We start from the raw sequence: 13978 nt of genomic DNA, 5'->3' as shown, positions 1-13978 counted from the left end.
CTACCACGGAATGTTTCCATGTGAACAACTACACAAAGTGACACAAAGCATAAAAGCAGTAGCATAAAAAGGTATATAAAATAATTTCAAAGTCTTTCTATATAAAGTGCAGCTTTTTGGCTCTTGAAGCATTACCAAGTGGTCATCAGAATTGTGCACCCTGGTGGCCAAGAGGGCCCATGGCATCCTGGCCTGGATCAGGAATGGTGTGGCCAGCAGGAGCAGGGAGGTCATTCTGCCCCTGTACTCTGCACTGGTGAGGCTGCACCTTGAGTGCTGTGTCCAGTTCTGGGCCCCTCAGTTTAGGAAGGACGTTGAGATGCTTGAGCGTGTCCAGAGGAGGCAACAAGACTGGTGAAGGGCTTGGAGCACAAGCTGTATGAAGAACGACTGAGGGAGCTGGGGTTGTTTAGCCTGGAAAAAAGGAGACTCAGAGGTGACCTTATCACTCTCTACAACTTCCTGAAGGGTGGCTGTGGTCAGCTGGGGGTTGGTCTCCTTCTTCAGGCAACAATGGACAGAACAAGAGGACACAGTCTCAAGCTGTGACAGGGGAGTTATAGGCTGGATATTAGGAATAAGTTTTTCACTGAAAGAGTGATAAAGTACTGGAATGGCTTGCCCGAGGAGGAGGTGGAGTCACCACCCCTAGATGTGTTTAAAAAAAAGACTGGATATGGCACTTGGTGTCATGGTCTAGTTGAGGTATTGGAGATGGGCTGGACTCTATGATCTTGAAGGTCTCTTCCAACCTAAAAAAATTCTGTGATTCTGTGAAATTCTGTGATCTGAAATATGAACTTGCACACAATAATCACTTTGCAATAACTGACCAATTACAAAGACTTTTACATGTTCTGTTTTCTATCTATTCAAATGTAGGTAATTTTTCACTTTTAAAGCTATTGTTTCAGGCTGCAAATGCTGAAAAATATCTTCTTTATACATGTGCTGAAACAGTTAATGATTTACTTAATTAAAACTTGATCTCACTAGACAGCAGTGTAGACTGTGCAGAAGTGACTCCTGCAGTTCTTCATAGGCCCAGAGGATGGAGCCCACTCTTCTAGAACCAGAAATACCTGAACAGGAACCATTTTGAATATTAATTGCCTCTAAAAGTTTAGCTGCCCTATGCAAGTGCTTAAAAAAACAAATACTGTAGATATTAGTCTCCTATCAGTGTCAAAAAATGACTAGACTGTTCTCTTGGAGAATACAGAAGCGACAAATAGTGAATTTTCAATTTCGCAAACCCAGGTACAGCTATCCTTATAACATGAAGGTACTAAACATGTACATTTGTTTCATTTCACTGACATTCAGGCACCTTAAACAGCTACATATTTATCTGACACCTCTCTGAAGCTTCTATGTTAGTGCTCACTAACCTGCACTAGGTTTTCAACAAGCAAGCCTAAATCTGACAAGCCATTTTTCCCATTTGTTTCCAAATGAGCTACACTGTCACAGTCACTATTTTACCTACATAATCTCCCTTCTGTAAGTTTATTTTCCATAATTTTTCTAAGAATAAGGTCTTGAACTCAGACAAAAGTTGTTTTAACTTTTAAAAGACTAAAACACAGGACAGGAAAGAAAATACAACTTCAAAGCTCCTGAAGTGAAGAATTATTTTATACTCTGGACTGCACCACAAGTGTGATTTACTATAGCAATACAGATTTTCCACAGGCTCATCTGTTTATGGCACTACCTACTAACTTAGTCAACATATTTCAGATTACATGTCATGCTGTGAACTTGGTCACTTTACAAGCAGCCACAGTATCTGTCAGCCACCGCTGCGATACAGACTTGGGATTCAGGTGGGGAGCAAACAGTTCGGCACCACAGCCCTGAACTCTCAAGTCACATCCCTGCATCTTGCTGCCATGGAAGTCTCAGGAGTTTTATGCTGAATTTCTATGTGGAAACTCCTCTTAGAAGTCAAAAGAAATTTTGCTTCCTTGATTACTGATAGCTTTGCTTTACACTGACAAACCTCACCACCAATTCTGATGTCTTTCTGTCAATTTCCTTCCACCAAGATCTGCTTTAAAGTTTCAAAATTACCCTTATCCCATTGCGTGTTAACTGAGCATTACTCACATCTCAGTTAGAAACTTCTTTGACATTTGACACAGACTGCTGCATAAATCTCTGGCCATCTACCTCACAGATTATTTAGACTAGTATATAATTAAACTGCAGACAAGCAAGCTTCCTCAAGCTGCAGTAACATCACATTTATTCAAATTCTTATGGTAATTATCATTGTTATGGTTACTGATTTTTTTTCTCGCAATTACAGACCTCTAGTGATTCACAGACTATGCTTACATCATAACTAAATATTCTGAACTTTACAATGAAACAGATTCAATCCTCATTAAATGTTAGGCCCAAAGAAAAAAGAACAAACCAAATTCTGAGGAAAAAAAAAAAAAAAAAAAAACCAGAAAAAGAAAAATTAAAAACAAAGCATCTTCAGAAAGGTTTCCAATTATCCAGGCCTTCTTAGAACAGTTGAAACACAAAGCAAGGATCACCTGAGTATGCACAGGTATGTGGTGTATTGTTACAGACACAGTTCATATAAGCATAACTGTTAGCATGTGTATTCAGAACACAGAAGACTGCAAAGATTTCCAGTAGTTGCTAACAGAGAGCTGTATAAAATAGGGAAAAACTTTAATAAAAATAAAACCAGAGTAAAGTTCAAACATTTTTTCATGCTTTGTCAGGAACTTCAAAATTACAATGGTCATCTTGCAATGCTGATCATGATGGACACTTGGGTATAAATGAAAATATACTAAAGAATGATGACACACGACTGAACCACTCCTCACTTATTCAAAAGGATTTGATCTTACTTCTATACTGGCAAATGTCCCAAATCCATTGCATGACCCTGTATTTGTAGTGCAGAATTGTCCCTCTATGACTAAAACAAATCAGACTCAAACTCATTATGTTTATGGGAAAAAATACCATTTTTTTCCTTCCAAGTGTTCAAATCCGTAAGAAAAGATTTCAAAAAGAAGTGATAGAAGAGTAACTTTGGAGCACAGGAAAAAAAATTCTATTCCCTGTAACAAAATGTGGTATCAAGTCTACTGAAGTCAGCTACCATCACTCCCCTTCTGGAGCAGACTCACTCACACATAAACACACTTCATAATGATCTTACTCATTTATAACATGAAGAGCTGCATTACCCAAAATTGTTAACACGAACAATTTTGATTAGTATCAACTGGGAGTCATTCCCAGAAAACATCTGAGAAGCAGACTAGCAGTGCAACTACGATCAGACTGCACACCTATTTGTGCCCCTGGAATCTAATCTAAAATTTCAATTTTGTAAAAATTCTTTGCATGGTACTTACTTGTTTATTATCAATGTTGAAGTGATTCATTTGTTACCAGTATAGTTGAATTCATTTGAAAGCTATATTGAGAATGCTAGGAAGAATATTAATTCTACTACACAAAAATATTCTCCAAGTTTAGTATCATTAATACTTGATTTTTTGGTACATTCACATACCCAACTTGGCAGATCCTCCAAAAAGTGATCCTTTATCAAAAGCATCTTTCCATGTAAATGTTACACAGACCTGGAAGTTGCAAAAAAGAAAGATCTTTACTTCTAAAATCAAATATAATCTTAAAATACCCCAAATTTATGTATTTAGCCTTTAACTTCTAATTGCATAAAACATTTCATTCACTTCAATACAAACATTCTGGAAGTTTCGGAAAATCATGAAGAAGTAGTCAAAACAAAATTATGCTACATTTTTTCCTTCCTGTTAGTTTGCTCAAAACATTTCAAAGGAGATGAGACAGAAATTCTCAGAATTATTGTTCAGCCCTGTTCATATTTTGAGCAACAGGTAAATTTGTTTCCAAACAAGATACTCATCTCCCAGTAAGACTGATGGGTTGATATAATCACAGTTTAAGGAAACCACCCAACCAGGCAGTTTCCAGTGTGCCAAATTACCCATGTATTTGGATCTGTTGTGCAATACTAAAATCCACTCATTAATATGAGTGAATTCAATAGCAGCATTATCAGGAAATGCCCTCAGGAAAGAGAACGCAGGTAGAAACAATGCATTTTATTTATACTTCTAGCATATACTTTAGAGGCAATGCAAATACTTTATAGAGTCTGCTTTCAAGTTCCTCAATTCTATTCCTTATTCACCTGATAAAGTAATTGTTGGCAACTGTTACCAAACCAGAAAAGATGACAAACTTCTTCAGTTTAAAGTCCTTGGGGAGAATTACTTTAGAAAGAGCAACCCCCTCCTGCTTGATAGTGTATCTTCCTCTAGCAGCAGTGCTAGTGCAGAATGTTCTGCTTTCCCAGCTGCATTGCTGCTTCCACTGACTACTTCTCTCCTTAGGTGGAACAGTTTACAGACATGCAGATCTTGTTCCAGTTTTCCTTGTCTCGGGGTTTGTAGGTACCATAGCAAAAGATTGGCTCACTGAAAACCAATGTGTAGTTCTTGGCTGCAAGTGAATGTAGCCACATGTAAAACTTATGTAGAAGTTAGAAACAGCTTAAAATAACTTACAACCTGTGAGACCGAAAGAAATTTTTCCTTTTAATCATAATATTACCATTTAAGTATGATTTGTTGATGTGATAAAGAAATATAAATTCTGTCATATTTGTGAACACATTGAAAGAAAACCCACAACTTTTTCCAACATAATACAGAAGCCCACAGATCTATTCCAGTCTCCACCTTTAGAAGCCTTCAATAGGGAGAAGTTAAACTGAATTTCATTCTAGAGACATGATTCTAAAGAAATATGGTAAGAAAAAACCCCAAACCCTAAGGAACACCATACCTACATAAAAACTGTGTCATGCAGAGGAAGGAATAAAGTGATGAGCTCTTAAATGGATTATTCTGTTAACTGTTAGGGAGGAAACATCTATCCTGCTTCAAAATACAAAGATCATGTTCCATCCATTTCTATAGGTTTTCCCATAGAAATTACAAATTCAAAATCCTTTAGAACATAGTATGAAATGGACTTCTTGGAAAGCAGAGAGCTGAAGAGGAATCAGCACAGCTCAATTCTTGGTGCCCTAGATCACAGTGTTCATTAGCCAAAGACAAAATGTCTCTCAAGCTGTAAAACAAAGGCAACTATGGCCACCAGAGGTGAAGTTCCAACACAGAATGTACGTGAGCACTGACTAGAAAATAAACAGAGATTAGGAAAATAAGGCTCAGAGAGATTAGATGTCTTCTTCAATAAAAGTACTCGTTAGAGGATTAGGTACAGGCTTGGAAGTCACATATCACAGGGTGCCATGATTCAGTAACTGGTTTGGTAATCTTCTTACCTGATTTTCAGAGAATGGAAACTTTGGTTCAATTGCACACAGCTGATCATAGTATCTACAAAAAAAAAAGAAAAGACAAAAGGAGCACACAGCTATTAGATAAATAAAATTAATAGTTTGGGTTTATTAAACTGGCATATAAGGTAGGGAGAGGGGCACAGAAATCCTACACACAATTAAGTTAAGAGAGTCATTTGTAGCAATGGAGGATTTGCAGGACGGACAATTTCTGCTGAAAGGGATTTTTTCAGTAGAGGAACAAGTTCAGCAGGAGGTAGTTTTCCACAGATAACACAGTCAGAAGTAAAATAGTATCACAGGCAAAGCTAATCCAGGTATCATTACCTGATGGATGCTGGATTAGAAAAGAGTACCATGCAAAGGAGTCCCTGTATACATACAGGCAGACAATGAGTACATTAAGTCACACTGCAAAAGTAAATTAAGAACAGCATTTAACATAATATTTACATGCTACACTGTACTCTCCTGATCTGAACATTATAACCCAGTTTCAATGTCTTTGAAACAGATGCCATTTGCCTTGTACAGTACCAACTGAAGAGACTTATCATTGATAAAATTATTTAGTTGTACACCTAATTTTCAATGGAATATATTCTAGTAGTCAGTGAATTAAACCCACAATTCCTCTGTGACAATATTTTGTCTAGCCACAGTGGAAGATGTTTAGGAAAGGATGCCAGAAAGATAATCTACTGAGTATAGCATAGTCCCTCACATAATCTATCCAGGCAACAGTAAGGAATTCAATGTTTTCCTGAGTGGTGCCCTATACCTGCACCATTTGTTAAACATGACAGGCTGGATGCAGCACATGAAACCTTTAAACTGCTAACAACACATCACATGTGAAGCCTGTTTCCTATACTCTTCCTGCAGCACTGGCCATACAGGTATGTGCTCAGCATTATATTGGGCGATTTTTTTCATAAAGAATTTAATGCCCCAATACACAAAACACCTTGCAGTAATGGCTTTCACAGTCTGTGAAATAGGACTAATGTTGTTCCTGGTTCCTTACATTATTAAATACTGATCTCAACAGAGGAGATGCATGTACAAGACCCATGTATGACAATAAACATTTGTTTAAAAAAATCAAGAAGAATTTTCAAAACTCATACAATAAAAATAGTGTTCATGTATTCTTCAGTTATTTGTATTTGCCAGTGTATATCAGACTACAGGTTTCTAACTTCAACTGAGACACTGCAATTTAAGACACAATATACCAAGTCATATCAAAAACTACAATAATCTACAACAGCAACAGGACTTCCATCAATAACTGAATTGAAAGAAATTACTTGTAGGGTTAAAAAAAAGTCTGCAAATATTTACTCTGATGGCAATTTAATCAAGATTAAACAACTTACCAACTTTGTGAAAGGTATAGTTTAAAATATTAACTAGTCCTGATGATCACTGCAATCTATATATAAATATACTTCCTCCATTGCCTTTGTCTCAACACACTTGTTTTCACACAGTATCACAAAGAAAAGGAGACTTTGCAAGCCATCTCCTTTTGAGACAACTCAATTTAATTTCTTAACCAAAAGCCATCACTAAAGCCAAGCTGTCTTCCCACATTCCACGATTACACTGTCCTCATCTACCATGAGGATGGAGTAAAGGAGCAAAGCTTGTCAAATGTCCTTGTACAGCTGGGTGTGCCCAAGCGTTGGCTCCCTGCAAACAGACTATTCTTTGTGTCAACATAACCACAGACAAAATAAGACAGAGGTGTATACTCCTCCTAAATAGGGCTTTTTGTTTGGTTGGTTTTAAAAAAGTTCAGAATTTATGTTACTGTTTCCTTTACTATTTTAAGCATGTGATGTTATTTCTTCTTATTAGAGAACTTGAAATTCTACTCAAGATTTAAGAGCTCTTTAAAACTCTGCAGACAAAAAAAAAAAATCCCAGAACACAACTGTGCAAAGCTTTTTAGCTTTGTAAATATAAATTGTATAAATATAACAGTATCCATAAAACTAAACATACAAAAATGGTAAATTAAGATGTTAACCACAAAACAGCACAAAACTATCAGTACAAAACCAGAAAGTAACTACAGAAGGAAAAGTCATAATGGATGCACAAGTCAGTTACACACAAAAGATGACAGTAAATAAAAAGGTGTAATTTAAAACTCAATTTACAGTAATTTGAACTATCAAGATACAGAGAACAGGGTAAAACACAGAGGAGAGTTGTGTTTGGCTGTGTCAGTGAGGAACTACAACTGCAGCAGTGAAAGGGGGGGGCACACGTCAGCAACACCGCTCTAGTGCTCAAAATACAGCAATCTCTCATCAAAACCAGTATTATACATTCCTAAATGCTAGTAAAAAACTGCCATCAAATAAGTAGGAAGTCAAGGTTCAGATTAGAATTTAACTAAAATATATGTATTACATTAACGTCAAATACTGTGTCTCCTCCAAAGAATCATATAGAAAAATCTCATTCAGAAGAACATCAAAAAGACCAAAGACCTGTCTTTGCTCTTCAAGATAACAATCACAGTCCTGAACTCACAGCTGGAAACCACAACTGCAACTTTCAGCCCTAAGAGAATTTGAGCATTCAAAACAAAACTATGCTCTCCCCCACCTCCCTTCTTTTTCCTGATTTTCTTTTTTAAAAACAACTGCAAGAGTTGTTAGCAAAATTAAAGTAATTAAACTTGCACCAATATTCCATGTCTCCAGAAAAGGAAATTAAGTCCAGGCTATCTTTAATACTGGAGGCAGCAAGGAATCCCTTGAAGCTATAATTATATCCAGAACTAAAAAAAGGAAAAAAAAAAAATCACTAAATCAAATCTGCTATGATGGAATTTAAGGGGAAACATCTGTACCAAGCTCACCTACATCACCTTCAGAGCACTCAGATTCTCACAAAACAAAGAAAGCTTGGAAGCAGGCTGAGATCTTTCCCAGTTACCCAGTGAAAAGAGGCATGGTCTGTCTCAAATGCTTCTCCAAGAGAAGCATTTGCATTCAGCAGTTGAACAACCACACACCGCACTCTTTCAAGCTTTACTGGTCAATACTTGTCTATAGCAAAACGTGGCTGCAACAGAGTTCATTTCTTCCATACAAGAAAAAAAAAAAGTTTGTAGTGATTACTCAGCAAAACAAGGCTTCTAGAAATTACAAAACCATGAGCAAATCCTAGATTAGATAGCAGAAGACTAATCCCTCATTTCTTAAGAGTTAAATGGTCTACAATGCTCTACATGGTATTATGGTCTATAAAAAGCCACAAGCAAAACTAGGCAAATGGTAGCCATGTTCTAATTAATTCTTCTAACCTTACTTCACCAACAAAGTTTTAAACTCCAACTTCAATAAAATTAAGCATTAAGACTGAGTAGTGTTCTTAAATACCAACAGGAAAACACTGGAAGTTGGAGAGGCAAGGAGATTTTCAGAGGAAACACAAACCGTTTAGGCACTTGTATATCTCAGCCAGATACTTCAAACTTCTGGATGTGCAGACTGTTTAAAATAACTGTGCCTTACAGAATAATTAAAATAATACATGTCAGAATATTCTTACAGAGTGAGAGCAAACTTATTTTCTAGCAACTGTAACAAATGTGAATGGTCAGACATGGACCAAACATTCCTAACTTGTAAGAAAAAAGGGAAAACATACATCTGATTGATTTACCTTCTCTAACTTACAGTTAATTCAGACCTTCATCCTATCTCACTTCCACTATAGAAGGAACAAATATTCTCAAGCAACACAATTAAAAACACAGACGCTTTAAGAGAAGAATTTCTGCATGGGAGGGCTATCACTTCAGGTTACATCAGTTCAGAGCCACATCAACAGCTCCAATGTACTGCAACAGCATCTGGGCCAGCTAAATTCATGTGCTGATCACCAATCCCCAGCAGAGGGAACAGATCACTACATGTGGAATTGGCTCAAAGCTGGTAATTGTACAATTCCAAGTGGAAAACCTGAGGTAAAGTTGCATAACTATGGATAAATTCATTTAATAATCTGCTGGCTCTGAAATAGGGAGGTCCTGCTCAGCCTCCTGGCTTTCTGCAATACTACTTTTACTTATTTTGCACCAGCTCTGATGTTCATCTGACCCTCCACTGAACTCATTCAAGTTGCTCAGAATGCCACGCGTACATTCTGCCTTCCAGAAAAGGTGTAAGGATCAGAACTGAAAAGTGGGCTGCCTTCTCCTAGTGCTGCAGAGCAACTGCTAGGGTGAAGTCGCACAATGTGGCTGGACCAAACAGGGATTTCAGACAGAGACTAACAACAAACCTGACTGGCACCTTCAGAAAAGGAAGCTCAATTCCAGCATGCAAGGGATCATAATAGTATGCTTTTCAATTTGGCTAGCAAAGTCCCTCTTTCAGTTCACAGATGCTCACAATTTCACACGAGTACCTTCAAAAGCATATACAGCGGTAGACAGAAATAGAACAGGGAACAACAAAGCTACTGTAAAAGACAATCAGTAGAGTCAGAGATTTTACAGACCAAATACTCAATGATATGCTAAAAAATCATCAGTGGCTTATTTCACAAAACTTGCCTTCTTTTTAACAAGGCACTTGTTAGGTGCATTTTTAACATCTCCAGAGACCCCACATCCTCCCTGGACAACCTGTTCCCATGCTCTGTCACGTTCAACATAAACAATTTCTTCCTTGAGGTACAACTTCTGATGTTTTAACTTCTGACCATTGCTCCTCATCCTGTCACAGGGCACCACTGAGAAAGGATGAGCACCGTCTTCTTAAAACTCGCCTCTGAGGTATTTAACTACACTAATATGATCCCTTCCAGTCTTCTCCAGATTAAACAGGCCCAGTTCCTCATAAGAGAGATACTCCACACCCCTCATCATCTTTGTGGCCCTCCTCTGGACCCTCTCCAGTAGCTCTTTCTCTTTCTTCCCCATACCGCAATCCATAAGCATTTTAGAGAGATAGGACAATTGTCTGGACAATGGAGCTGTTAGTCCTAATGCAGGCTTTATGCACTTCACTGGGCAGAAGACACAGATGAATCCTTTGCTCATCTAACCTATGGTAACTCCACCACCACAGAGACCCCATTAAACTTCCTGATAGCAAACTAACTGTGTTAAGCAGAAAAAAAAGAAAGGATGTGACTCTGCAAATACATTAAGAAGCTGCTAAAGATAGAAAACAAAAGGAAATCATGCCAGTAACAAAATACAAAAACAAACCCACACACGGAACTCAAAAGGAAAAGAAAGCTGTAATAGCAAAAGGTAACACTGAAAAGAAAGAAACACCAACCCTCTATGGAAAACAAAACGGTCTGTCATAGGTACAAATTGGAAGAGGGGAAATTTACATTCGAAGAAACTTCTTTCTGTGAAGGTGAGGCACTGGCACAGGGACTTGCCTAGGGAGGTTGTGGATGCCCCAACCTGGATACTGTTCAAGGCCAAGCGGGATAAGGCCTTGAGCAATCTGGTTTGGGAGGGAAGTGTCCCTGCCCATGGCAGGGGGGCGGCTGGGACTAGATGATCTTTAAGCTCTCTTCCAAACCCTTAGCGCTCTGTGGTTTTACAATTTCTACCTACATCTAAAAGCTACTGGCACGACACAAACACTGGAAAGAGGATGTTGATGGTGACAAGGCCTCCCCCGCCCTGCGCTGCCATCATGTGACACCACACGACACCCGAGCGGCACGGCCAAGGGCCCGGGACTTCGGGATGCTACAGGACACCCGAGAGCAGGGGAGCCTGCACCCCGAAGGCCGCCGGAGCCGGCCCGGCAGCCCCGGCCGCTTCCTCCCGGCAGCAGAGGCCGCCCACACCTGGGCCCGCCCGCACCTGGCTCCGGCTCCGCCACGCCCAGGGCCCGGAGCTGCCGGCGGGCCCCGCGAGGAGTCAGGGCTGTGGGAGATGGAAGAAGGCGGGGTGCCGGGGGTGGGGAGCCCTACCTGAGGAGGGTCTCCAACGAGCTCTCGTGCTTGTCGAGCGGGCGGCCGAGCGCGCTCTTGCGGAGCCTGCTGAGCTCCTCGGCGGCGCGGCAGTGCTCGGCCTGCGCCTCGGCGCCCGGGTAGCTCTGCTGAATGAACTTGCTCAGCGGCTTGGCCAGGTCCACCTCCGAGGCCTTCTTCAGCTGCACCGAGATGAAGTTCGTCATGGTCGCCGACGCCGCCGCCGGGCGGGCAAAGCCGCCGCCGCTCCTCGCCGCAGCCTCGGGCTCCCCTTCCCGGTCCGCCGCCGCCGCGCTTCCGGGAGCGCCGCGCACGCGCGCGCCCTGTCCCGCCTCCCGCGCCGCTCTCCCGGCACCGCCCGCGGGAGCGGAGCGCTGTGGGAGCGGCTCCTGAGGGGAGCGGCTCCTGAGGGGAGCGACGACTTGGGCGGGGCAAACTGAGGGGGCGGGTGGTGACCCGCGAAAGGCGGGTTCGCCGGTCATCAAAACTTTACGCTATTTACGCATATTAACAAATAAAGGCGTCAGCGTTTACTGGTTCTAAATTAAATAACTTTCTTATTAATTAGTAGTCAAATTCCTATTTGCTTGTTTTATCTGTCGCCTGTGGTGCTGATTAATCCGCAGGCGCAGTTCTTCCCTCCATTTGAGTCTGGGGTCTGCTGAGTTCTGCTGACTTCACTCGTGGTTGCTCTTGTCCGGACAGACCCTCTTGGGATTATTTTCTCTTATTCTCAAAATGAAAGATTAGCCAAGCGTGCAAACAGACGGAATGACGGCGTCGTTAGGATTGCAAGGGTGATGATCTAGTTTAACCCTCCTGCCAAGGCAGGGTCACCTAGAGTAGGTGACATGGAAACATGTCCGGGTGGGTTTGGAATGTCTTCAGAGGGGAGACTCCGTGACATCCCCGGGCAGCCTGATCCAGTGCTCTGCCACCCTGAGTGTGGAGAAGTTCTTCCTCCTGTTGATGTGAAACTTCTTGTGTTCTAGTTTATGGCAATTGCTTCTCATCTAATTGCCGGGCACCACGAGAAAGAGTTTGGCATGATATGATGCTCACAATGCAATTATTTAATCATCCCTGTCCTGCTGCAGCTACTGATTAAGAACCAAAAAAGGTACAAAATTTAATTCAATCCCCTATTCAAACCTTGAGGAACTCAGTTCTTGAGGGGTTCAGTATTGTTCCCCCTCTAAGACTGAGATGCAGCGTTCAGTATCCCCAGGACAGCTGCCTGAGGAGAGAAGGGCATGCTGCTCCAGGATAAACCCCTGGGTGTCAGAGGGTCAGCACATCCACTGGGACCCCAGGAAGGCAGTGACCCCGAGCACTCAAGATGTGACTGCAGAGCTTGGCTGTGGCAAGGGAAAACCTCACCAGCCGGGAGCGCAAGCTGTGACACGGCAGTGAAAGCGGTGGCCTTGAGAAAGGTGGTACAGCAATCAGGTGTGTAATGCCTTACAGGGTCCTGTTCTACACTCACCCCAAGGGCTGCTGCTTTAAATAAAGTGAAACGTGGCTTCTCTGTAGCAAAAGTTGAAAAGTCTCTATTGGCAGCAAAAGGAACAGATTCTTCTGTTGTGTAATCATGGATCAGCTGTTCACATCACTGCCTGCTTTCTGCTGACTCAGCCCAGCATGGCTCAGACTAGTGAAACAGGCACTCAGCCTGCCAGGCTGGCTGGTCTGGGGACCAAAAGGGAATATTCAGCCCTTGTGCTCATCTCCCCCTTTCTTCTGCCCCTTGTTCCAGACAGCTAAGGCTCCAGGCCTGATATTTTCATGAGCTGCCAGGCGATGACACCATAAAAGGAATGGTAAAAGAGCTTTTAAAATGACATATTTGTTTTCATGTTGTAGCAGACCATGAGTTTTGCTGTAAAGCAGGTAATCATTCCATACTGAAAGTGTTCTGTACTAAGTAGAGCTGTCTTTGTCATCTCATGAATGTCTAAAGTGGTGTGGCATAAGAGGAAAAGGGTAGAGCCTGGAAAATCAGTCTTAACCACTCCTGTCACCACTGGGAGGGGCAGCTTGTCCAGTATTAAACGTTCCTGTATGCAATCCAAAGATGCTGTGGCAACAGCAGCCAGGCCTTCCCAGGCGCAGGCATAGGGAAAGGGGAGATGCAGTTCGCCTTCTGCTGTGCCCAGTCACCTTCAGTGGGGCCCAAGTGGGTACCCTTTGGAGCTCTACCAGATTGCTTCTGTTACAAACCTTTGCTGTAGTCACAAAATGTGACATGTTATATAGTCTATAGTTATATAACTATATGTGAACAGTTCCTGGGTGCACTCCTGCTCCCCTGCACCGAGTAAACCCCCAGCTCAATCAAAACCACATTGTAGTTGACTCAATTTTACATTAGAAAAGGTATTTTTATCCTACAATGAATACAAAAAGTAGGCAGTTGTGCCATACTCATATCTGGGTGAGTGCCTCATTCCCCCAAGGCTTTATTGCCCACATACACTTGCAAACATTTGGTCTCGTAGCTTGAGTTAGCCTTGCACTGGGTGCACTTTCCTGTTCAGGGAAAACCTCCTCCCTCATAAGCTCATATTCTGATCAAGTTTAAGATATACTCTTAACTGGGCAGTT

The 13978-nt window shown here is 41.3% G+C and overlaps 1 protein-coding gene across 2 annotated transcripts in view; it reads right to left on the bottom strand.

Annotated features, from left to right (window-relative positions):
• The window catches only part of PDCD6IP (programmed cell death 6 interacting protein), a 29785-nt gene extending 18078 nt beyond the window's left edge, over nt 1–11707 (bottom strand). For both annotated transcript variants that reach the window (XM_040060511.2, XM_040060521.2), the window contains exons 1-3: nt 11375–11707; nt 5384–5438; nt 3557–3626 (exon numbers count right to left, since the gene is read on the bottom strand). In XM_040060511.2, the coding sequence (XP_039916445.1) occupies nt 3557–3626; nt 5384–5438; nt 11375–11580 (331 nt within the window). In that variant the 5' untranslated portion in view covers nt 11581–11707. The remainder of the gene's footprint in view (nt 1–3556; nt 3627–5383; nt 5439–11374) is intronic.
• Nucleotides 11708–13978: the final 2271 nt, after the last annotated feature.

This window comes from Hirundo rustica, chromosome 1 (genome assembly GCF_015227805.2).
Source record: "Hirundo rustica isolate bHirRus1 chromosome 1, bHirRus1.pri.v3, whole genome shotgun sequence".
NCBI lineage: Eukaryota > Metazoa > Chordata > Aves > Passeriformes > Hirundinidae > Hirundo > Hirundo rustica.
This window is presented reverse-complemented; position numbering and strand designations above follow the sequence as displayed.